Source organism: Dipodomys ordii, unplaced genomic scaffold (assembly GCF_000151885.1).
Source record: "Dipodomys ordii isolate 6190 unplaced genomic scaffold, Dord_2.0 Scaffold142, whole genome shotgun sequence".
Taxonomy (NCBI): Eukaryota; Metazoa; Chordata; class Mammalia; order Rodentia; family Heteromyidae; genus Dipodomys; species Dipodomys ordii.
This window is the reverse complement of record NW_012267358.1, coordinates 427,156-453,735: the sequence shown is the minus strand read 5'-3', so window position 1 is coordinate 453,735 and position 26,580 is coordinate 427,156. Positions and strand designations below refer to the sequence as shown.

Genomic DNA, 26,580 nt, shown 5'->3' with positions numbered 1-26,580 from the left:
GAGAAAAAAAAAGGGGGGCTAAGGGACAGAACCCAAGCCCTGAGTTCAAGCCCCAGGACTGGCACCAAAACAAAACAAAACAAAGCAAAAACAATGAGCCAAACAAAACAAAACAAAAAAAAACCCTATCAAGCACACTGAAATAAAATTTGAAAATGCAGTTTATGTTGAGTTTATGTAAATCAATTAGTTGCTGTCTAATTCTAAATACTCCAACTAATTAGTGCTGCATAATCTCTCATTTTGTACTTATCTCTATGATGACACTTATCAAAATGGTATTTAATCTTTGTTTCCACATCAATATATGACATTAAAATTTGAGATCTTTGGGCTGGGAAGGTGGCTCAGTAGTAGAGCGCCTGCCTTGCAAGCTTGAGGCTCTGGGTTTGATTCCTCAGCACCACATAAGCAAAAAGAAAAAAGCCAGAAGTGGCGCTGTGGCTCAAGTGGTAGAGCACTAGCCTTGAGCTGAAGAGCTGAGGGACAGCGCCCAGGCCCAGAGTTAGGCCCCACGACCGGACCAAAAAAAATTTTTTTTGAGCTCTTCGAGACTCTGTGTCTCATTCATCACTGAGTTCCCACCTTCGTTGTGCTGTCTTTTGTTTTGTTTCCTGTCAATTGAGACCATTCTTTACCCATCTCTTTCTCCCCAGAGAGATGAGGTCTGACACAAAACAGATGCATAATATTTATTGAACTGAGGTGAATTGGGTGCCTTTCACTTTGCTGAAGTCCTCATTGCTTTAGTATTCCTCATTTGTAAGGTAAGAAGAGTTGAATTGAGCTACCACACAGGACTGTTGTGAGAATTAAGTAAGCAAGTAACATAGTACCTCAACTACAGAAAATGTTTTGGTAACATTGGGTACTGTTTTAAATTTATTTTTGTTTTGGCCTAGAACTCAGTACATAGCTCAGGCTAGCCTCAAGTTTCTGGCCCTCCTGTCTCTGCCTTCTGAGTGCTGCCATAAGCCATTACATCTAATTGGGTGCTGTATGATTATCACCATCATTACTGTTTGTTGGTAAGGCTTCCAGACTCACTGATGGGAAGAGACCTTTCAAATTGTGTCACCTTGTCATGGTCAAGATTGTCCCTGGGCCAGGGCAGAGGTTCTGGGCCTGGAGATTTTTGTCTCATATCTTATCACATTGCTTCTGTTGTACTTCAATACACTTTTCAGTATGAAAGTTGCAGCCTGTCTTGGAGGTCAGGTGCACTGGACTGGTAGCTCCCTGAGGACATGATTAGTTCATCCTGATCTGTCATAAAACATGCTTTTTGAGAAAATGATGAGTGGAAGCTATTGTCTTGATTTCTTTCCCCCTGCTATGAACTATAACAATACAAATGAATCTAGAGTTTCTGCTAGTAAGAGTCTAAGGGCCTAGGATCCAAGAAGCACAGTGCTACCCACTTTGTTATGTTCTAGTCAATCTCCTTAGTTTTTGGTACTTGGGAGTAGAGTTACCTATTAAACTGCAAAAGTGTACATGCCTGGAAATAATCACTATCCATGTGAATGGCCACAGAAGAATTACTCCACTGTAAAAACTTTTATAATAACATTGGAGACCTAGAAAAGTGTTCTAATTTACTGGGGGACTGATTTTTTCTTCGTGCACTAGGAGGCACTGGCAGCAGTGTTTAGTTTACTTCATTCTTAAAAGTCTGAATTTCTAGTGTTATCTTATATCATTTGGTTAACTTCTCTGACAGTGCTCATCATTATCACAATTTTACAGGTGAGAAAACTAGGCCTGGGTATTATTTCTCATGATGTTGGTTAATGGCAGCAAGCCCTAGCTCCTAGTCAGCCATTGGATCATCAACACATCCTTGACATGTACTATAAGTTTTGATGCTTAAGAGATTAGGTGTAGTAAATGCATTTTAACTTAAGACAGGTTCTGGATATAATACCATCATGAGCTGAGGTATTGAAATGAAGACAAAATCTGTTCCCCCTATATCAAAAAAACTCTAGGATACAAAACTAATGTAAAATCTCACTAGCTAGGTGAGAAGTTGTTCTACATTTCCTCACCACACCCTTTCTATTTGTTTGCTACATCTCTCTCTGCTCCTGTATAAGTATAATTTATACATAAACTTGTTTCCTTGTTCTTGTCAAGTTGCTAAAGAACTCGTGTGTGTGTGTGTGTGTGTGTGTGTGTGTGTGTGTGTGTGCGCGCCCGTGTATACACACACGTAAGTACAAAGTAAGGGTTTCACTCAAGGCTGGTGCTCTGCCACATTAGCCACAGCTGTACTTCTGGATTTTAGGTGGGTAATTGGAAACCAGTCTCTCAAACTTTCCTGCCTAATCTAGCTTTGAACCATGATTCTCAGATCTCAGCTTCCTGAGTAGCTAGGATTACAGAAATGAGCCACTGGTTTTAAGCTCAAGAGAACAATCTTTTCAAGTGATTTGAGCTACAGAGCATTTTCTGGGGAGTTGTCAGTACATAATGGTCATGTGGCAGAAGAGGTTAGCCATGCAAGAGAGTAAAAAGTAGAAGAGTTAGTCATAAGTAATAAAAAGGAAGCACCAACCCCATTTTATTCTGAAGCTGAACAGAGCTAAGGGAGCCCCAAGGACTAGATACCAGCTTATTAATGAGCCCTGATGGCCTTAGGCAGAATGCTAACCTCTTCTCTTCACATGGGGTATTGAAGAAGATTTGAAAGTGATTCAGGTAGGAGTCAGAGATCAGCAGTATGTACTTGCTGGTTTTGGTCGGCTGCTTTTGAATAGCATTAAAATTTGAGAGTGGGTGGTGGTGGAGGGATATCAAGACAAACTATGAGAAATATGATAAATTCTAATGTATCAATAAAGTTTCATTTTAAATGTAGTAGATATCATAGGCCATATACTATATATTTAGAAGAAATGTTCCCTCTTCTCCACCCCACATACAAAAAAGGCAAACAAAACAATATATAACTAAACCACATTCCTCCAAGAGGTCCAAAGCACTAGGAATGTGGGAGATGGCACTCCAGATAAAAGATAATCTGGCTGGTTGTTTTTTTTTTTAACTCATCCGGCTTCAGGAAAAGAAGCCTTGAAAATTATTTACACAGGTGCTGGCTCAGGTTTCTATTGAATCTGGCCTCAGCTTACTTTCAGACACGCCTCTGGCCCAACAAGGGAAACCAATGGCTGAACAACATGGGGGATAATTTATGACCTTTTTAGTTTTATTCCTTAGTCTGATATTTGAATTTTCTAGAGGAGACTAGACCTATGCTTTTGGGGCCAAAGATAGCATTCTGACACATTCAAATCCAAAATGTAGAAACTAGGAGAGTTAATAAACATGGGCCAGCTGGGGAAATGCTACTCACAGTGTTCTGGGACACTTTCTCTTTCTGACTTTTGCTATATTCCAATACAAATACTATTGGCTCTTCAGCTCACTAATTCATACTGAAGGAAAGTGATTGACTATAAATCTTATGCCAATATTGGCTTCATTTATCCAAGAATATACCACAGATACCAACTCTCAATTTTACTTTCTATTTTTTGTCTGCCCTGGGAGACTGCCGTCTAGAAGAAAGAAGCAACAACTTACTGGAAACTATATTACACATTGTTTTGTTCTTCCAACAGCTCTGTGGGCTATTATTACAATCACAGAGGTAAAGAGAAATTAAGTGATTTTCTTAACAACACATATCTATTTAGTCTTGGAGGTAAGGACTGAACTCAGGTCTGCCTGTTTCCCAAGTGTTATACATTCAAATTAAATAGTCTACTAGTCAATGGGCCTATGTCTTAACAATTTAGAGATTTATTATAAAAATAATGTTAAAGATTGAGATTTAGATTGTTCATATGTATATGTATATATATACATATACATATATTTGTTAAAGTATTCAAGATCATTCAGTTCAACTATTGTACATGTCAGATAGAGATTTTGTTTTTGGTCAGTTGTGGGGATTGAATTCTTGGCCAGGGTGCTATCCCTGAGCTCTTCAGCTCAAGGCTAGTGCTCTACCACATTGAGCCACAATACCACTTCCAATTTTCTGGTGGTTAATTGGAGATAAGAGTCTCATGGACTTTCCTGCCTGGGCTGGCTTTGGATGGTAATTTTCAGACCTCAGCCTCCTGAGTAGCCAGGATTATAGGTATGAGCCACTGTTAACCACCCAGATATAGATTTTTAATGTGCTAAGAGGGAACAAATCATGCCTAAGGCCACATGTAAATCAGTGGCAGAACCCCTGACTTAAGATGCTCTTACACTGCATATCATTTCACTACCTGGATAATATAGTCTGATTTGAAAAAACTCAGAGACTAGACTAGGGAGCTATAGACAGCTCAGCATGGAAAGGGAACCAGGCATAAAAAGGTCAATCACAGGCCTATGGACAAGTTTGCTGTATCTGGTGAGAATCTCCACAAGCCCTTCTCAAGTCTACCAGGTTCCTCAAACTAGCCACTTGCTTTCATAGTACCTCGTCCTTATCTCAGTCTTTTCCCTGTTACTGAAGTTCTCTCCCTACATTTTTGCACCTGTCAAACTCTTATGCTTTCTTACTTTAAAGACAAACTAATACTTTCGTGACATCTTCATAAACTTTTATGACAAAATAAATAATTTTTTCATTCTGTTCAGAGAATTTTCTACCTAAATTCTAGTATATGACTGTTCTCATTCCATAATAGATAGCTAGATGTCACATTTACCTCACAGTGGTTATTTGTATGACTTTGGGTATGCTGTTACTTAACTCTTCTGTGTCTTGGTATCCTCATTTTAAAATTTAAGTTGAGGTTAATAATAATATGTACACTGTAAGGTTGTGAGAATTGAATGGGAAAATGTTTATAAAGCATCTAATGTATTGAGTGCTCAGTAAATGGGTTTTGTAGTTATAGTCGTATCTCTTTGTTAGTGCCTAGCATAGATCCAGTATATACAATAAGCACTAACTGTTGAATAAAAATGCATACACTATGTGAGGAAACTGTCAGTTACTTTCTAGCCTTGTTGGATATCACTGTTGTCAGGATATTCTCTTATGAATATAGAGTCCATATCAAAAAGTAGACCAATGTTCTGTATCTTCTCTGAGTAATATATCCTGTTAGAATCACTTGAATGCCATGGAAAATTTCCCTAAAAATGCATACATGCACTTATTCAAAAAGACCTAGCAAAAATCTTCCAACCATTAACTACCATTATCATACATTCTTCTGCTAGGTGTAAAGATTGTACAGTTACAGAAAAGATGTCACACAAATTGCAGAAGAGAAGATTAACAAGGATTGAACATGGTGAATACTATGCTTCCTCATAACTCCTGAAGTTTCCAAGGTAACAATCGCTATGGCTCTCTTGATTAGCTGTTGAGATGGGAAAACCCCTCAGACAAGAAGCATTTAATGAAGGTAGATGGTCTGTTTCTGCTGTTATGGAGTTAAATAAAATTAGGTATCATTTCACTCTCTAGGCTTTAGTTTTCATTTTTTTGAAATGGCTTGGCCAGATTTTAGATTCCTAAGTTTCCTTTCTTCAAGATTTAATAGTGTATAAAACTCTTGTGATTCTGAGAACTTTACATCTTTGACGAACTCTCATCAAACAACTTTTAACTGGGTGAAGTATCTTGGAAATGAACAAGCCTGTTTGTGATGTGGAGGGATGCATTTTTCTCCTTTAAGGACTAGAAGAAGAGCTCTACTCTCCAGAGTCTACATGCAGATACCAGAGTGAAGGTAAGGTCTATGTACAAAATGAGTTATCCCAAGAGTACAAAGAGGAATAAAATTTTAAGACACTGATGGAAAGAATAAGATTTTGTCTCTATAATCTTTTAGCTTCCTCTATGGAAGGAACCTCTGTTTAATGCTGCCCAAGAGGAGTGAAATGGATTTTTCTTGTCCTTGGTCCTGTGGAAAACACAAGGCATGCTTCTCTAGGAGGGCTCAAGAGCAAATGGCCAAGGAATCATTGGTCAGCCATTTCTATCCATATATCCTGTCTTGGGGATCTTTTACCTTAGCTTAGCAATAAGGAGCACAATGCTCCTGAGCACATAGGTTAACTTTGTTTCCTGTTTTGTGGTTATGTCAAGAGAGTAAATTAAGAGCTAGCAGGCCTAGTGTCATCAGAATCAGATCCTTGTCTTCTGAAGAGGATGAATCAGTAGAAGATGATGACTCTTATGTCTCTGGCCCCAGATAATTAGATAGAGCTGGTGAATTGCTGTTTCTAGTATGAAGTACTATGTTAGTAATATAGGCTCCTTGTGATGTCAGTGCTATTTGATAGCTCTTTGGTTCCTCCACATTATACTTAAGCATTTCTTGAATTCTTTCGTTCTTAGCTGACTCTGTTGTTCCACTTCACTGTTGTCTTTCTTGTTTATCTAGGCATAATATTTTCTTTCTATTTGGAGTTAGTATATTTTTATATTTGAGGGGTAAACTATGTTGTAGCAAAGTGAATGCTGCAATTGGCCCAGGAAGACCCAAGTTCAAATTCCAGCTGTACCACTTGCTCCATATCTGTTTACTAATAGACAAAGCCTCACTAGGCCCTTATAGAAAACCAAGAGAAGGATCTTTCCCTCTGAGCTGCCCAGAGAGTGGACAGTATAGTCTTTCATCCACTGAAGAATGTTAAATATAGCCAGAATTATCATCACTAAATCCTAAGCTCCTCAAAGCATTCTCTGTGGCTTGAGTGTGTGAGTCGATTACTCTATGTGTAATAAATGCATACTGACTGATTGAATGGTGTTACAATCAGGCTTACTTATATGAGGTATTTGACAGGGACCAGCATTGACTCTACAAGAAGCTATAGCCATTTTACTCAGTAGTCACAGCAGACTGGAAGCAAAGGGATTGAGATTTTTTTAACCCTGGCTCCCTTTATTCACTTCCTAATCTCACCTATGCAATTTATAGTTACAAAACTCACCTGCCTCCTTGGAAAGCTGAATGCATTTACATAGCTAAGAAAGGGTAGAGAGGAAGCAGGAGCACTTGACTAACAGGTTCTTGAGTACGCACACATATTCATTATAATAGGGAGATCTTTTGGACAATGAGTTCTTACAGAGTTCAGGTGTCTTGTGGAGTAGTATGTTTGTTGCTGCAGGAATAGAGTACAAAGAAGACACATACTACCTGTTATCTCTGAACAAAAAGTGGGTCTAGAACTTAATACTTGTAAAACCAGCTGACTACAAAAATGAACCACCCTGAATTTGACAGTCACCATAGATTCTCTTGGCAGATTGAAGAAGCTTCTGACTTAAGTTTATACACATGTCCACACACATACATACAAAGATGATAAGAGACTGGGAAATCAGTAAGACATGACAGAAGGAGGCCATATACTCGAGATTTTTGCAAGTGACAAAGGTCATGTAAACATTCCAGATATTTACATAATGGGGCAAGTGCTGTGGGAGTTTTTTTGTTAATCACTGTTTAATAAAATGGGCATGATATAAATAAGCAGGCATAGCTCTTGGCATAGCTCCCAAATTGGACTGTGACAGAGACTTGGGTGGGCACCAACTGCAATGAGTTATAGAGCTAAATTATTTATTCTGTAAGCCTGTGGTCTAGTCTTGTTGTGGGAAAGTCCAGAATGAGGCCAGTGTATGTGTGTGTGAAGTCAGATGACAGATCTATAACTCAGACGACCACCTGGCTTTACTCTGTATGAGAGAGTGAGTTTTTATATAACATTTGGTACCAGATAGTCCCTAATACCCTTCCTCATTGCCATCTGGAAGATAATGTGGTATTGAGAAAAATTCATTCATGAAAAATACCACAGTCATTTGTCAAAAATTTATTTATGAAAATGTCTATGTATTATTTATGTTTGTTTGTCATAGTTATGTATGTATACATATATTTCATAGTTTAGAAGTTTAGGAAATGTGTGAAATGTTTTCCATTTCTCCTCTTAATATTGTAAATATAATATTTTATCATTATTAGATTTATGCTTTTTTCTCCTGTCTGGTTAAAAAAAGGCTGAGGAAGGCCACCAAACTAGGTATTCTATGCAAACTGTGGCCAAATTGAGAAGAATTTTAAAAATTAGATAGAGAGTTCCAAAAATACCAAGAGGTTAGAAAGAATAAAATTTATTATGCAGATTTATAAGCACAAGAGAAACCATTGGAAACAAGAGTTAAGAAACACTAGAGCCATAAGCCAACTCCACCTGTTTGGGGCAGACTTAAGAGAATTTTTTATACCCTTAGTGGCTATAAAAGGTCAAAAGGAAAATAATACATAATGTCTTGTGAAAATCAAAGAAATTCAAATTTTGGCATCCATAAAGTTTTACTGGAACACAGGTATGCCATCACTTGATGTATTGTCTAGGGCTGCTTTCACACTACAAAGACAACGTTGAGTAGTTGAGATAGAGACAATGTGACCTATAAAGCCTGCAATATTTACTACCTGGCCCTTTATAGAAAAAGTTTATCAAGCTCTGATCTAAGGTTTGGCAGTAACATTTAAGAAAAAAGAGATTGAAAGATAAGAGGAACTTTTGTGGTAAGATCTTTAAGATTCACAAAGCCAAGACTAGTCAATTTCTTGGCTAAAGATAACTGATCAAGTCTTTGTTGAAGCTACAAGCAGATCCTCCGAGGCTGGGAAACAGTACTTAAAAAGTCAGGGAGTGAAGAGGGCAATGACATGTACCAAAAATTCTTTGCACATCAAGAAGTAATATTCAATTCCACATGAGTTGAAGTGGGAAAGAGTGGATTTAAAGGACAGAAAGAGTTCAATAAGGGTTCACTTACATTTCTTCCTTCCCCAAAAAACCCTGGGGCGAGAGACAGAATCAAAGCCATACTCATATAAAATTTGCCAAAGAAACTAAATTGGGACCTATCGTAAACATCAGTGAAGATGGTGTAATTCTTTGAATTCAGAATGTAAACTACAGTTTCAATTTTATGATGTGTACCAAACAGCGCTCCATGTGTACAAAACAAATGGATGTACAATCTCAAATGTTTTACTAGAAAATGTCTGAAAAATAGTAAATTCTTAAGCACATAGTGCACATGATGAATTAATTAACCCTCTTTGAAACATGATGAGCTAGAGATGGGATACCATATCCTGGTATTCCAGATGAGAAAATGGAAAAGGAAGGAAGTTACCAAGCTACGAGGGAGAATCTCGAGTCTTGCCTAGGTTTTAACACAGCCTGTTCATAGTCCACTCTCTCAGCTACTTCTAGCCCTGGCTGAAGGTTTATATTTTTATTCTAAGAATCTGTGATTTTCCACTTGCTAGGAAGAAAAAAATGTCCATTTTATTTGATTTTCCCCCCCACAGGGTCTTGCTATATAGCCCAGGCTAGTCTTGATCTGGAGATCCTCATGCCTCAGCCGCTGATTGCTGAGAGATGGACACTACCATACTTGGCTTGGAAAGGCATTTCAGAAACATCTGGTTCAACTCCCCTATTTTACAAACAAAAAACTGATTCCCAAAGGGGGGAAAATTTCTGTGTTTCAAAAAAATTATCTTTGGGTAGTTGTACAAAGGGGTTTCAATTCAGCATGTCAGTTTATGAGTACAATGCATCTTGATTAGTGTCATCCCTTCCATCTTTCTCCTAAGGGGTACATTTCTTATCTCAGACTATACAATTAAAGCCATTCAGAACCCTCGTGTATGACATAGTATTACCTATCCTTAGACTTTCTGATCTCTTTGTTTCCAACTTGAAAATGGTCCTTTACTTACCCATTTATCCTACCTACTCAACAAACACATTTTCTTTAAATGCCTGTATCTAAGTGACAAACCTTCCCCCCACAACCACACTTAAATCCACACCCACATTTAAATTTACTTCAACTAGATTTCAGTAAGCTTTGCTCCCAGTATGGGTATACTCTCAACAATATGCAAATTCTTCCCTGCTCACTCTTATGCTTACTTTAATCCCAGGAGTAACTAACAAAGAGAAAATGTCAGACTTTCTCCCTCTGTTCCTCCCCAACAACAACCAAAAAATCTGGCCAGATTACAACCAACTCTGTGACAGCATGAAAGCTTCTGGCTTTATGAACCACCAAAGCTAGAAATGAATTTCTGTCTGACATGTTAGGCTTTTAAATCTTGTATCTGTGCCCAGTCCAGAGATTTCTGAAAACTATGAATGAAGTGATAATCAACACTGACTATTCCGTCTGTGTTAAGTACAATAAATGAGGACGAGAAAGATTAGTATTTCTATTCTTTCAAAGGCAGGTACAATTTCAAGTTTCAGCAAGGTAAATTCATAACCATCTTCAGAAAGGCCATTTGGGCCATAAAAAACATTGAGGGGATTAAAGACAGGAGAAAAAAGGAGAATGTTAGAACATTAACCATACCAAAATGAATTGCATCTGTGAATGAAGATAGGAAAATGAAACTAAAACTGTTGAATAATTGGGGGCGGCAGGGAAGAGAGTAAATGAGAGAGTTAATCTGATTAAGGTGCAGTATATACACGTGTGAGACACCTAGTGAAACCTCTTTGAACAATTAGCATCCACAAAAAATGAATGCCAGGAATGTAAAACAGGCCCGGGGCTGGGTAGGGGAGGGGTAGGTACTAGTGTGAGGGAGGAGTGCAAATGGAGAGGGAGAAAGGTGAATATGGTAAAAAAAAAAAAACAAAAAAAAAAACAAAAAAAACTTTATATACATGTGTGGAAATGGAACAATAAAGCTTGTTGAGACTGGTTTGGTTACAGGGTATGGAGGATGTGAAAGAGGGAGGGAGGGATTGACTGTCTAGGTTCATTGTATGCATATATGGGAACGTTAAACATGAAACTCCCTTGGACATCTAATTGATGCTACCATAAAATTAAGAAAAGTGAGGGAAGGGTTGGGTAGAAGAGTGAGAATGGTGACGGAGGTGACTGATCAAGACGCATTGCAGTCATAAACTGCCTTGTTAAATGGTACTTCTTTTGTAAAACTACTTAAAAGATAATAATTTTTTTAATGTGAGGGAAAAGATATGTTGTAAAAATTAGAAAAGACCCAAGTTGGTAATTGTTCTTTTGGGGTAATAAGGCAGCAGTAAACTCAAGCTACCTGGATTCACTCATGGGAAAAGTCAGAAACACCAATAGTGTTTATGCCCCACCTCCACCGCCCGGCCACTCCCCCCTCCCCCTCCCCCCACCCCCGCCCCACCAAAACCACCTTTCCACTGTCTTTCAAAGGGCTCAAAACTACAATCTGGGATACATATTCCCAAGTAACCAAGAAATTCAGGTTTCTTCTCCATGGCTTTGCAAGGTCTCCATTGGTAGTTTTGGTCCCGTGAGCTCACTAAGGGTCATTTTCTCAAAGAAAATATGTATTAGCATTTTCCTAACTTAAGTGGCTCTAGAACTGGAAGCATTTTGAAACCTTGTTGGATTTCTCAGTGATCTGTATGTTGGGTGATCCCTCTACCCCACTCCTTATTTCCTCCTGTCTCCCAGGTAACACTGCCAGCTGTCTTTCTGCCCACTTTCTTTCAGCTCTTAACTTCCACAAAGAGCTCCCTGCCGAATGTATAACCTGACAGCAAAGTGTTCCCTTTCATGATACAGTTGATCATTTACCATATTTTCTGAAAACAGTTTGGTGACCCAGATTTATAAACCCAGAGTCAGCATCAAATCTAATCTAATCTATGTGGCTACTGAATTTGTTTGCTAACTTGGTCACTTCAACTAATTTCTCATCTGATATGGCTACTACCCTGGTGCCAGGCTTGCTGACACACTAGCTCTAGATGGTTGCTTACAGTTATTCCCCTTCTAGAGGAAGTCCCTGTTAGGTGACAGAGTTTGTGGAGGCAGGAGAGGCTTAATGGGAAGTTGTGGTGATCTAGAGCATTCCATTATTTCCTTTTCTTACAGTCATCCTTTCCTAGGGAGGAAAGGCACTGCTTTCAAGCTCTTTCTTTTCTTTTATTTACCCCTTTAGCAGTTCCGGAGTTTGAAAACTAAAGACTTCGTGCTTGTTAGGGAAACACTTAACATTTTACTATTTGAATAATAAAGCCAGGCCTTTTACTTTCATTATTTTTTCAGATGAGCTCTCACATATTTGACATAGGCCAGCTTTGGACTAAAATCCTTCTACCTATGCATCTAGCTAGGATTACAGACATCTATCAGTCCTGCCCAGCTTATTTATTGAGATAGGGTGTTGTTACCTTTTTGCTGTGGCTGGACTTGAACTGCAATCCTTGATTTTTGTCTCCCAAGTAGCTGAGATTTCAGGTGTGTGCTATAGAGATGAGATCCATCTTCTCAGGCTGTTTTTATACTGTCTAGGACTAGACACTGGTGTCCTGAACTGCATACTATTCTAGCATAAATTTTAGTAATGGGTTACTTGGAGCCATAGGTAAAACCTGCAGTGTAAGATTTCAGTAACATGGGATAGTAGAAAAACAAAGGAGGGGATAACAATGTTCGACAAGAAATGTACTCATTACCTTATTCATGTAACAGTAACCACTCTGTACAGCATCTTTACAATAAAATAAAAATTTAAAAAAAGATAAAAAAGATTTCAGTAACATCATTGCTATGATTGGCTTTTAATGAGGAGATCAGTGAAAGGGCACCCACATTCTACTTTTCACCCTCAATGTCAAGAAGTTACCAGTGCTATGTCATCCTCTGGTGAGTAAGTGTACATTCCCCATGAAAGGTGTGACCTAAATACCATCTTTCCAGACTTTTCTCAGAGTTTATAGCCCTTATTTAAGGGTAGAGCCCTCTGTTTTGGTTTTACTTAGAGCTTAACTCTTCCTAGTTGAAACATGATTGGATAAAGGCCCATACATGACAGCAAGTGCATCCTTTGTGGGGGTGGGAAGTTAAACAACTCAGTCTATTCCCACAGCATCCCCACAGCTTCTTATCTAGGTTCTGCTCACCAGTGTCCCTTTGAAAAGGAAACAATAGTATAGGAAGGGAAGGGAAGTAGATGAATAGGAGGCTTAAGTCTAGGGTGATTCAGTTCAGAAGGAAGGAATCACTAGAATATATGAGGTCTGGAAATGCTGAGATCCTGCTAGAGGATATAGGTTGTACATCTCTGAGGCTGAGCACCTATGGGTTAGTCTATGATAAATATGACTAAAGGGCTGAGGCTTCAGCCCACTTAGGCAGGTAGCAAATACTACTTTGCTTAGGACTAAGGACCAATGGGGAGCCCCTGAGGGTAGCTTTCTGGAGAGGAGAATAAATGTGCTGCTCCTCCAAGACTCTTAACCTGCCTAGGAGCTATTAATGCAAAGAGAGGTCCCAAGGCAGCAGCAGTATCAGGAGGGAGCAGGTGCAGAGACTGATGATTTGCTGAACAGTGAGAACACTTCCTTTCTGGGGCTGAGGCCAGGAAACCTTTGCTAAGGAACAGTCTTGTATTCACCAAAGAGAACAGCCTGGGGACTCAGTTGGGGTTTCTCCATTTCTAACCTCTCTAATAGGCACAATATTTTTCCCTCACTGGACAGCACAGCGGAAAACAAAAAGGTAGGAAATTAAATTTTTCAAATCATTAATTCTTCTTTTCTTCTTAGAATCCACCAAACACCAAACACCAGCTGGGACCATCTTCATTGCCTACATTGCCTGTATAACCAAGGCAAGTCAAAGGCAGGAAACTGACATGTATGAAAATTTGCTTCCTTATGTTTGTTAGGTCATTTAGAAGGCACTGCCAATGTCGCTGACCTTGGGATGAACATTTGGCCCTGAAATGACATCTTTCTCTGAGAGGTGAAAGAGAAAGTGATAGAGAAGTGAACATAGACGTTGTTTACCTTCAGCAGCTCTTTTAAAAAAGACTTTGCAGCTGCCACAAGTGAGAGCTCCATAGTGACAGCCAGAAGCTTCATCTCCACAGATCAGGCAGGTCTTCTGAGGTGGAAAGTAGTAATCGATGGGCAAAACATGGTCCCGGGCACTCTCCAAACTAGAAAGACACACACACACACAAACAACAACAACAACAAGTAACATATGTCAGTGTATAGCAGAAATAGGCAAGCTGAATTTTCTGGACTTTGGGAATAAATATGCATCCATTATAATTCATTGCTTAAGTGAGTCCACATAAAACTATTTCCTGGGACTTCTTCTTATGGTGTGAACAGAAAGATTTTTGGATCCTATCCAGTGATTACAGAAGTTATGTACAATTAGCCAATGGCCTGGGTTCTGTCAATATGAAATAAAGAATAGGGTTAAGGTATCTAAATTAACATGGCAGTAAGATAACATTTTTTCAGAATAATAAAATGATGTGGGACCACCTCCATCACCTTACCACAGTTATGTGGGACATTTTGGGGGCTGTTATCCAAACACTTGGGCTCATAGTTTCCTAGGCCATGAATGGTACTTCAGAAAGTATCTAATATAACTATGTATTTTCTCAGGAGATAGGTGAATAAATTCTCTAAGTGGATGAAAAGGAGAAAAGCCAGAATGCCAATTTGAAAACCTTCATGGAATGGTAATTCTTAATATCTCAAAGCAATTAACTCAATTTGGAACAAATGTAACATGGCTCTTTCTAACCAAAGGTCAACTTATAACATAAACAAAAGTCATACAGATGAAAATTGCTCACACACTCAAAGGAATGCAAACTCTGCACTTATGATTACTTCTTTATCAAGGGAAATGAATAAGACCAGATGAGAGCCTATTTGCTGTGTTGGGTGATATTAGCACCCCAAAATAACTCAATGAGACAAGAATATTTTCTCATTAGCATATCCATTGAATAAATAAACTAGACTGAGCGAAAATAAGCCCAGAATGGGCTGACTCCAAGTCAAACAGTTTCTGTACCTATAGAAGTTTCTACTACTCACCTTTACTTTCTATGGCTCTTTGATTTATCATGCTAAGCACAGTTCCCAGAATACAAAAATGCATCAAAGAAAACTGCTCTTAAAGTTCAAGAGCAAAGAAAGCTTAGACAAGGCTTTACAAGTATTTTATCTCCAAAAGCCAAGTTATCACTCCCAAGTTCAAGAGAAAGCACTCAGAATGTTCTGATGATAGGTAAACTTGGAGGCAGGCTATGGTGGCTTGTCTCACTGCCCCCTCTGATAGGCCTTTCCCCTTCTTTCCCTAACTAAAAAGTCAGCAAGAGTTGGTCAAGGCTATTAGGGCCATACATTTCACAGGAAAGGAACTATACAATTCAGCCAAATGTGTAGAGTCTCACTCTTCAGCCATTTCCTTGCAATTTGTGTCCCATCCTCAGTCCTGAAGCAGTAGCAGCCAAAAATTCACAAGTTTTGTTCCATCTTTTTTGGCTTTTTAAAAAGAACGCAAATAGTACACATAAAATCTGAAGGACAGGTATTTAGGCAATCTAGATATCATTCAATTTTCACAGCAATCCTGCCTGTGGCCAATATTTATTGCAGAATAGAAAATTGATGCTGAGAGTAATTTAAGTAAACTTGTCTACGACTACACACCTTGGTAAACTGCAATGCCAGGATTGCATCCTGAGTATGTCTAACTCCAAAATGCAGGTTCTTCGTTTCTTGACCACAGAGAAATTTTGTTATGAGATTGAAGGTTGAGATTAGGTAGTTTCATTGAACTGAATTCCTGCCATCTAGTCCTAGATTCTACAGGATGTAGTAATGATCAAGATATGTTCTTTCCTCTCAGCAAGTCATCATCTAATTCAGATGTAAGACAGGAAGGCCAAAATTGTAAAATGACACAGCAAATAATGTGCAGATTGCTGCATGATGAGGAAGCACCTCAAAGACAGGGCAATTTTTCAAAAGGCATAAAAGATATGTTTGAAAAAGATAATGATGATAATGATGATAATTATCACATAGTTACATAATAAATAGCAGATATACAAAATGGATGCTTGCAGTAAATAAGAAGTCCTTTGATAAAGGGCTTTGAAAAAATAGGATTGGCTAGTTGATGTTTAATTGGATATAAAGTTTCAGTTAAGCAAGATGAATGGGTTCTAGAAACCTGCTCTGCACATTATGCCTATACAAAATAGTATCGTGCAGTAAAATTTTGTTTTATAAGGATACATTTCATGGTAAATATATATTTAACTGTTAAAGAAATATAAATTATGACCTCTATGAAAATTTTTGTGCAGCAAAATTATTGTAAATATTATAATCAAATATGTGACCCATATACCCTATACAAATATACCCTAATCAAACTGACTTTTACTAATTAAAAGTTTTGTTTTACTTAGAGACTGTCCCATAGCTTTTTCACTCAAGGCTTGTCTTCTAACACTTCTAACATAATTCCACTTCCAGATTGGGGGCAGTTAATTGTTGATAAGAGATGCATAGACTTTCTTGTGCAGTCTGGCTTTGAACCTTGATCCTCAGATCTTAGCCTCCTGACTAACTAGGATTGCAAGTGTGAGGTGTGAGCTACAGGTGCCCAGATTACAATTAATTCTGACTAGTAGTCTGAGGAAATTCCGGGTCTCATTGGATAAGCTTTCATGTCCCTCTTTTTCCTTCTTCCTCTTCCCTCTCCTCTCCCCTACCTCCTGTTTTCCTTTTTCCATTTCTCCATTCAGCCTCTGTTCAATATTTTGAGCAGCACTCTCATTAACCCTGACTTAGTGTGGGCAAAAGGCATTCTGAGGTTTTTGAGTCATGGATTAACCATTTGAATTAGAAATGAAAATTCCAACCTAGGGAAACTAACTCATATATATATGTGTACCATATGTAGAAATGTTAATAGCAGTTGTTCATAAAAGCAGAAATGGTAAATGTCCACTGATGAGAATAGGAAATATAAATTATGGAATATTCATTCAATAAAATATAATTCAGCAATGACAAATAAGTGAGAAAACCTATGGATCATTCATGGTAATGTTTTGTATTACATCTAACATACTTATAATTCTATGAAAAAAGTTCAAAAATAAGTGAAAGCAGGCAATATGTTATTAGGAACTTATTTTTTTAATTAGCAATGCAAGAGAATAATAAACTCCAAACAGAATAGACTGGTGAACTCTTGAGTGGCAGCTGAAAGCCCTGAACTAAAGCAAGATTCATGTGTATTTATACGTTTTTGTATGCTGGTACTGGGGCTTGAACTCAAGGCTTCTCACTCTTCTTTAGCTTATTCACTCTAGGCTGGCTCTCTACCAATTAAGTCATACCTCCACTCCTAGTATTTTGCTGTTTAATTGGAGATCATGGGTCTCATGGACTTTTCTGCCTGCTCTGCCTTCAATCCATGATCCCAGATCTCAGACTCATGAGTAGCTAGTATTACAGATGTGGTCACTGGCTATACATTCTTTTTTTAAATCACTAGGCCCTTTATACATAGCAGGCACCCTTCTAGATCCTGAATAAGTATAGTACGGAACAAAACATAAAAATTTCAAGCCTTGGGGGCTCGGAAGGTGGCTCAGTGGTAGAGTACTTGCCTTGCATGCCTGAGGCCCTGGGTTCAATTCCTTAGCACCACATAAGCAAAAAGAAAAAAGCTGGAAGTGGCACTGTGGCTCAAGTGGTAGAGCGTTAGCCTTGAGCTGAAGAGCTGAGGGACAGCTCCCAGGCCCAGAGTTCAGGTCCCACGACCGGATCCCCCCCACAAAAAAAAATTCAAGCCTTCGCATAGCTTTCCTTCTAGAAGTTTTGATGCAGGTCTGGTTAATGTTGTTGGTTTTTTCTTAGAGCTCCTGAGTATGCATTTGTATTGCTAGGCTGTGTCAAGTACTTATAAGTTACATATAGTCTTTAGTATACTGAAAGAAAAATTAAAGGAAAACCCTCAAATGTTTTTTGAATATTTGCCTAACACACAACAGCAGCATTTTTTTTTTTTTTTTTGTCGGCCGTGGGGCTTGAACTCTGGGCTTGGGCACTGTCCCTCAGCTCTTCAGCTCAAGGCGAGCAATCTACCACTTGAACTACAGCGCCACTTCCGGTTTTCTGGTGGTTTATTGGAGATAGGAGTCTCACGGTCTCTCCTGCCAGGGCTGGCTTTGAACCGCAATCCTCAGATCTCAGCCTCCTGAGTAGCTAGGATTACAGGCGTGAGCCACCAGCGCCCGGCACAACAGCAGCATTTTAACATGTTAGGAATTTGCCTGTGTCACTGTGTTCCATTTCATTTCCTCTGGGTACATTTTCACTTAGTGTCCAGACACAGGGCATGTGGTTTTATGGGTATGAAGCAAAGGATGTGCCACATAGAACTGAAGGTTTTCAAACCAGAATACTATTTACTATTTTGCAAAAGTTATACAATGAATAAAGTAAAAGTGGATTGTTAGAAGCTTTCTGCAAGTTTCACCATAATCAAGCTGAGCTCAGAAAACTTTAGTACTATGCTGACTTCTCCAAATCTCTGTCCGTTTTTGCTCTCTTCTTTTCTTTCCCCACTATTTCTCCCAAGAAAGACCCAGAGCTACTTTAAAAAGTGTGACTCCTGCAGGACGCTGGTGGCTCAAGCCTATAATCCTAGCTACTCAGGAGGCTGAGATTTGAAGATCATGGTTCAAAGCCAGCCAGGGCAGGAAAGTCCTTGAGACTCTAATCTCCAATTAACCACCAGAAAACCGGATGTGGTGCTGCGTCTCAAAGTGGTACAACACTAGCCTTGAGCCCAAAAGTTCATGGACAGCTCCCAGGCCCTGAATTCAAGCCCCATGACCGACAAAAAAGAAAGAAAGAAAGAAAGAAACAAACAAAGAAAGAAAGAAACAAAGAAAGAAAGAAACAAAGAAAGAAAGAGGGAAAAAGAGCTCAATGACAGTGCCCGGGCTCTAAGTTCAAGCCCCAGACTAGCACAAAAAATTGCAAAGAAAGGTAAATACATGAAGGATAAACAGATTCATTTTTATCACACCAGAAAGGACCCTTGCATGTATTAGTGGTCATTCTCCATTTCCTTCTCCTACTAGACTCTAATAACACTAATTTTCTTCTGCCCCTAAAGATTTTTCCTTTTAGAGACATTGAATGGGAATGAAATTATTGGATATGTGATCTTTTGTGACTGGCTTTTTCATCTAGTACAATGTGTCCACGGTTCATCCACACAATAGCACAATAGCACCTATCATATCATCACTTAATTTCTGGTTATTGTCAGATTATATTCTATAGCATGGATGCACTAGATTTTCATTTTTTAATTCATCAGTTAGTGTATATTTCTTTGATTCGCGAATAATGCTGCCACAAATATTTGGGAACAAGTCTGTGTGAACATGCTTTCATTTCTGTTGGGAATGTACCTTGGAATGTTAGATCAAATAGTAGACTTTAAGACATTTTAAGAAACTTCCAAGCTGATTTTGAAAGTGGTTGTACCACTTTATATTTTTTACCAGGAATGTATAAGGGCTCCAATTTCTCCACATCAAAGCTAATACTTGTTATTTTTTTTTCTGTCTTTCTTACTATCGTTGTTCTGATAGCTGTGAAATGGTCCTTTTATTACACTACATTAATTATACAAAAGAGTGATCTTCCAAATACATATATAATGTACTTAGATCAAAATCATCCCTTTTACTTTTTAAAAAATTTTCACCCCTCTTAGTAATCTTTTTAACTAGCTTCCCAATTCTAAAATAATTTTAAGTAGTTTTATTATTCTATTTTCACCTTATCTCCTCCTTTTTTCTTCCTTCCCCCCATAGTCTCCATTCTTGTTTAGTTCTAAATTCCACAGATGAAAGAGAACTTTCAGCATTTGCATTTCTGAATCTGGATTACTTCAGCTTCACGTGATGATCTCTAGTTCCATTTATTTCTCTGAATATTGCATCGTTTTATTCTTTTTTCATGACTAAATAATACTATTCAATTTAGTCTTGATCTGTATTTCCCTAATGACTGAACATGCTGAATAACTTTTTTCATTTGTATTGTTTATGTTGAAAGTCTATTCAAATCTTTTGCCCATTTTAAAATTATTTGTCTCCTCTTACTAAACAAAATGTTATCTACTCTATATATTCATATTTCCTTTTATGCCATGCATTGAATTTTCACTTTTTTGCTGGCATCATAAAGTTTCATGAAATCCTAATGATCTTTTAAAAACTTACTGTGCTTTCAGTGTTAAGGAAATGGTTGTTTAATCCAAGGTCATGAAGATGAACTCTTATGTATTCTTCTTTTTTTCTTAATATATTTATTATTGTAAAGATACTGTACAGAGAGGTTACAGTTACATGAGCAAGGTAATGAGTCCATTTCCTATCGAGCATTGTTACAACCTCCTTTATATTTCCCCTACTATCCCTTTCCTCCCCAACTCCCCCCCAATTCCTCCCTCCCGTCTCCCACCCACCCCCACCTCCACCCCCACATCTCTCATCTGTGGAATTTAGAACTAAACAAGAATGGAGACTATGGGGGGAGGGAAGAAAAAAGGAGAAAAAGATGAGGTGAAAATAGAATAGTAAAACTAGTTAAAGTTATTTTAGAAATGGGAACCTAGTTAAAAAAATTACTAAAAGGGGTGAATATTTTAAAAAACAAAAGGGATGATTTTGATCTAAGTACATTTATATGTGTTTGGAAGATCACTCTTTTGTACAATTAATGTAGTGTAATAAAAGGATCATTTCACAGCTATCAGAACAACTACAGTAAAAAAGACAAAAAAAGTTCATTTTCTACATACGGTCTTGTACATCTCATTGTTACTATGGGTCATCCTGTATCCTTATTTCAGCATTTTATTTCCCTTCCCCTCCCAAAATTAGAAAAATATATATACAAGATGCAGGACACTGGAATCAAATACACTGACAACAAGGAACCTATGTTTTTTTATTCTGGATTACTTAATATAATTTTTTCCAAGTTTTTCCATTTCCTAACAAATGGAGCAATGTCATTCTTTCTGATGGAGGCATAAAATTCATATATATATATTATATATATGTATATAATTTTCTTGATCCATTTATTTATTGAGGAGCATCTGAGTTGGTTCCATTTCTTAGCTATGGTGAATAATGCTGCAATAAACATAGTTGTGCTGGTAGCTTTAGTATGGCCTTTTTTTGTGATCTTTGGGTAAATGCCTAAAAATGGGATTGCTGGGTCATAGGGGAGTTCTATGTGGAGTCTTTTGAGGAACCTCTATATTGCCTTCCAAAGTGGTTGAACAAATTTATATTCCCACCAACAATGCAGTAGGTTCCCCTTTTGGCCATATCTCTTCCAGAATATGTTGTTATTCGATTTCTTGATTATAGACATTCTAACTGGGATGAGGTAGAATCTCAATGTTGTTTGGATTTGCATTTCATTTGTGGCTAGGGAGGTTGAGCATTTTTTCATGTGTCTATTGGCCATTCTTATTTCCTCTTCAGAGAAGTCTCTTTTTAAGTCTTTAGCCCACTTATTAATTGGGCAGATGTTTCTTTCAGGATTTGTTGTAGGGGATTTAATTTTTGAGTTCTAAGCATATTTTAGATATGAGACCCTTGTCTGTTATATGGCTAAAGATGATCTTCTCCCAGTCTGTGGGCTTTCTATTGATCTTGCTTGCCATGCAGAAGCTTTGCAATTTCATGCAATCCCATTTGTTCAATCTTTCTTTAATATGTTGTGTTTCTGGGTCTTTATTAAGAAAATTTCGGCCTGTGCCCAAGGAGCCCTTGAGTTTCTCCTATTCCTCCCTGTAATGTGTTCAGAGTGTTTGCTTTGACTCCAAGGTCTTTGATCCATTTGGAGTTGGTGCAGGGTGATATATGGAGATCTAGATTTAGTTTTCTATAGGTGTTTAACCAAGATTCATTGTCTTAGCCTTAATACTTTGATCTATCATTTAAAATTATTTTTGTGTAGGTGAAAAGTGGTCTAAATTCATTTATTTGCACTTGGCTATTCAATTGTTCCAGCATAATTTGTTGAAATGCTACTTTCTTTGTTGAATGATTTGGACAATATTGCTGAAAATCAATTGACCATAAATGAGTTTATTTTGGGATTCTCTATTGTATTCCATTTTATCTATGTTCCCCTTTTGTGCCAACACCACACATTCTTGATTACTGTAGCTTTTTACTAAGGTCTGCAGTTAGAAAATTTGAATCCACTAACTTTGTTCTCTCTGAAGATTGTTTTGCCTCTTCTAGGTTCTTTGTATCTCAATAGAAATTTCAGGGTCAAGTTTTTCATTTCTGTTAAGAAGTCAGCTAGGAGTTCTACAACTATCATTATTAACACAGTTTTACAAATTAGTTTCATTCTGTTGTGCTTTGTTTGGGTCCACCCTCCCTTCTACCCATACTTTCCCTACTCTCTTGAGCCAATGTTTTCACTGACATTTCCTTTAGTTTTTGGGAAGTATTGCCATCTTAATTAACAGTATTAAGTCGCCTAACATATGAAAACGGGGTGATAATTTTACTTATCTGGATTGGAAATCTTTCTATAATGTTTCTAAGAGCTTTCAGTGAATTAGCTTTGCACTTCTTTAGTTTAATGTATTTGAAGTGTTCTGGCATTTTGGTGATATGTAGTACTTTCTTAATTCTGTTTTCAGATTACACACTGCCAGTGTATACAAAACAACTGAATTCTGCATGTTGGTTTTGTATTCTGCAACCTTGCTAAACTCATTTTTATTCCTTCTAATGGTTTGTTGTAGATTCTTTAAAATTAGCTGAAGTATGAGCATATCATCTATAAAGATCCTTTTTAAAAAATTTCCTTTCAGTATGGATGACTTTCATTTCTTTTACTTGTCTCGTTCCCTTCCTAGAAGCCCCAATACAATGGTGAGCATAAATGCTGAGGAAAGTCACCTGTGTATTCCTGATATTGCAAGGAAAGATCTCAGCCATTCATTGCTAAGTATGATGTTAGCTCTTTTTATAGATGTCCATCAGGTTAGGGAAATTCTCTCCTGAGCCTAGCTTTCCGAATGTTTAATCGTAAATTGGTGTTGGATTTTTATCATATATTTTTCCTTTATCTGATTCCTTACTCTTAACATAGTGTATCAATTAACAAACTTTTAGATGTTGAACTTTGATTCCTGAGTAAATCCCACTTGGACCACCCTTAAAGCACTGTGATAAATACTTCTTGGCTACTGTTTATACTTTGAATTTTGTTGAGCTTAAAAAATACCTAAGTGCAAAAGTTATATTGGCCTGTATTTTTCTTTTTATGAGAGATACCTTAGGTTTTGGTGTCAGAATAATATTGAGCTCCTAGAATTAGTTAGAAAGTGTTCTTGCCCCTTCTATTTGGGGGCATAATTTCTGAAGGATTGCTAGTAAATCTTTTGTTAAACATTTTATATAGTTTACCAGTGGAGGTGTTTGGATCTGGACTTTTGTTGGAAGCTTACTAATCCACTTTCATTACTGTCATGAGACAATTCAGATTTTCTCTTTATTCACGAGTCAGTTTAGTTTGAATCTTTATTTTTCCACTTCTTCCAGGTTACCTAATTCTTTGGCATAGAGTCAATCATAGTATTACCTTTTAGTCTTTCAGAAACTTTTTTCTGTGGTAAGAATTGAATTTTCCACTTGCATTGTTCACTTCAGTAATCTAAATCCTTTCTCTTCTTTTCTAATTCAGCCTGACTAGAGGTTTGTTAAGTTGGTTGATCTTTGCAAGGAAACAATTTCTTATTTCACTGATTTTATTCTTTATTCTTTTAATTATTTTAATTTTGATCTTTATTAATCTTTTTCTTCCTGCTTTCTTTGTTTTAATTTGCCATTTTTTTCTAGCTTCCCATGGTGGATAATTAGTTACTTATTTGAGATCTTCTGTCTTTGTTGTTAATATTGGCATTTTGCAGCTATAAATTTCCCTAATATGTAAAACTCCTTCTGTTACTGATTTCTAATTATTTCCATTATGAACACAGAACTTAAAGTAGTTTTTCTCAAAGAAATGCTTCTTATATTTTTGTAAGTCTTTATTTCCTTTCCAGAGTTCTTAAATCATTGAGTTAAAAAATACCTTTGCTAGCATTTTTATTGCTTTTATGAAATGGTGGATGTAAGAAAGTCTTTGTCACTCTTGTAATCTCTCAAGTCATATTGTAGTTTATGTGATAGAAAACACAGCAACCCCCCAATATATTCAGTAACCCTTTTCAGGAAAGAAGAAAAAAACACAGACTTCATTCATTTATTCATCCAGTAATTCTTTCATTCAAAAATTCTTTCTTTATAAAGAGACAAATAAGTAAATGATAGGTATGTAAAGATGAGGAAGACATTGTCTCTGCTCTCAGCGAACTTCCTTAAGCTCTTCTAGGGATAAGTCAAGCACAAAATTAATTAATGGGAAGTATGGCAACAGAAATGCTGAAAAGGGGGCCAAATTGGTGATTACTGTTGAAAGAGGAAATTTGTTTTGCCTGCAAGTATTAGTGAAGAATTTTCCCCATGTATGGAACCCTTTTTTTTTTTTTGATCGGTTGTGGGGCCTGAACTCTGGGTTTTGGTGCTCAAGGCTAGCACACTACCACTTGAGCCACAGTGTCACTTCCAGCTTTTTCTGCTTATGTGGAGCTGAGGAATCGAACCTAGGGCCTCATGCATGCAAGGCAATCACCCTACCACTGAGCCACCTTTCCAGCCCTGGAACCCTATTTTTTTTTTTATAAAGCTAGACATTTTAATGCTTGTCAAATATTTAATCTAGAATTTAGATATCAGATGGTGATGTTTATATCATAGTAAATCCTCAAACTTGGTACACAGTAACTGCTTTGTACAACATACAAACATAATTTAGAAAAATGATTTCTTTCTATGCATCAGGCAGTTATAGTCTTACTGGTGGTTTCCATTTTTCAAAGTATTTTATCACTAACAGGCACACCAAGACAGTTGGTAGGGTGATCACAAGAGCTTTTCTTAAATCAGTATCTAATCAACACAACAAATCTGTTCTTTACTCATGGTATCATTCTTAGAAATGGAGCTGAACAGACAAATCATTATTATTGTCAACCCTTTCATTTCCCAAGCCACATATGCTATCTCCTATGTGCCAAAAATTTTCCAATAGCATGCTAGCCATCACAGCCAATAAGCTATGGAAGAATTAGCCAGATTGTTTCCTGTAGTGTCATCAAATCTTAAGGCAAGTGCTGTTTCTACATTCTGTTTCCGGAATCCATTGTCAAGGAAACAGGATATTAAAAGAAAATAACTTAGTTTCAATTTACATGTTAAATCTTACTGTACCACTAGTATCTTCATATCCTGCATTTGATCCTTTGATACTAAAGAGACTATTTACTAAAGACTATTTTCTAGACACTGGTAAAAGTCCTTAATCTCCACAACTCTTACTATAGGGGTACATAGTATATGTCTACTTACCAAATGAAGGACTCGAAGATATAGAAACATTTGTGATGGTTTCAAGATTGCCCAACTAGTAAGTAGCAGAGCCAGGATCTGAATACCTCCCTATCTTCACCATGTATATAACATTGCCTCTATTGAATGTCAGAACTGAGAAGCCCTTGAAAAGATCATCTAATCCAGTAGATTTCATTTTAGGCTCCATAATGAAGTCACAAGGAACTCTATTTTCCCTCCATTTTTCCTATTTTGACTTAATTGAACTTCTGTGGTGATTGGGCATCCATTTATTTAGAAGTTACTCAAATGATTTAATGTTTCATAGGGTTGGAACTCAATGGCTTATTCTGCCCTTATATTTTCCAGGGTAAAATTTCAGCTCCAGAGAGAGTAAAAGGACCAGGCAGGAGAAAATTATTCAGAAGCAGGACCAACATTAGAACCAGGTATTATTATTCCTATGCCAGGGTTCTGTTGTAGAATAATATTTCTAGCCCTATTTTTCTTATTACATTCTCTGAGCTTGGATTCAGAAACAGGCAAATTGAAAAAAATGTCTATAAAAACTTTTATCAGTCAACTCTATTCCAAAATCCTTTCAAAAGTTGCTGAAAGAATTGAACAATAGAACAAACATCAAAACAAGCCTCATTAATTCTGGTCCAACTCTATTACTGGAAGAAATTAACACTTAGAATATACCAAAGGAACAAACATACAAATAGTCTTGTTTCTTATCCTCAGTCAGCTCTGAAGATACATATTCAGACCAAGTGCTAAAAGAGTGAGGTGAATGAAGTTTACATTTTCTAGTAAGCTGTATCATCCAAAGAGGAAAAAAGCAAAGTCTCCTAGGGACAGAGAGACCTGAGTTCTAATCCTCCTCCTACTGATTATGTAATGTTGGGCCCAATTGTCCCAATCTTCCCGCTTTCTTTTTTTTTCCAACTAGAAAATGAGGAGTATATTATTTCAGGCTCAAAGGGATACTGTAACAAGAACAGTAGACAATACATGGGGAAAAGCCTGGCACACTCAAAAGAAATGATAATTTCCCCTAACTATCCTAATTTCCCCTCAAAATTACAATCTAGGGTATTTGAATTTTATTTCAGTGAACTTTACAATCTTCATGCTGACTTGTATGTCTAATAGTACT

The 26,580-nt window shown here is 37.3% G+C and overlaps 1 protein-coding gene across 1 annotated transcript in view; it reads right to left on the bottom strand.

Annotated features, from left to right (window-relative positions):
* Nucleotides 1–26,580, bottom strand: part of Ar (androgen receptor) — a 173,097-nt gene that overhangs the window by 60,669 nt on the left and 85,848 nt on the right. Inside the window, exon 2 of the mRNA XM_013031639.1 lies at nt 13,873–14,024. Within this exon, the coding sequence (XP_012887093.1) occupies nt 13,873–14,024 (152 nt within the window). The remainder of the gene's footprint in view (nt 1–13,872; nt 14,025–26,580) is intronic.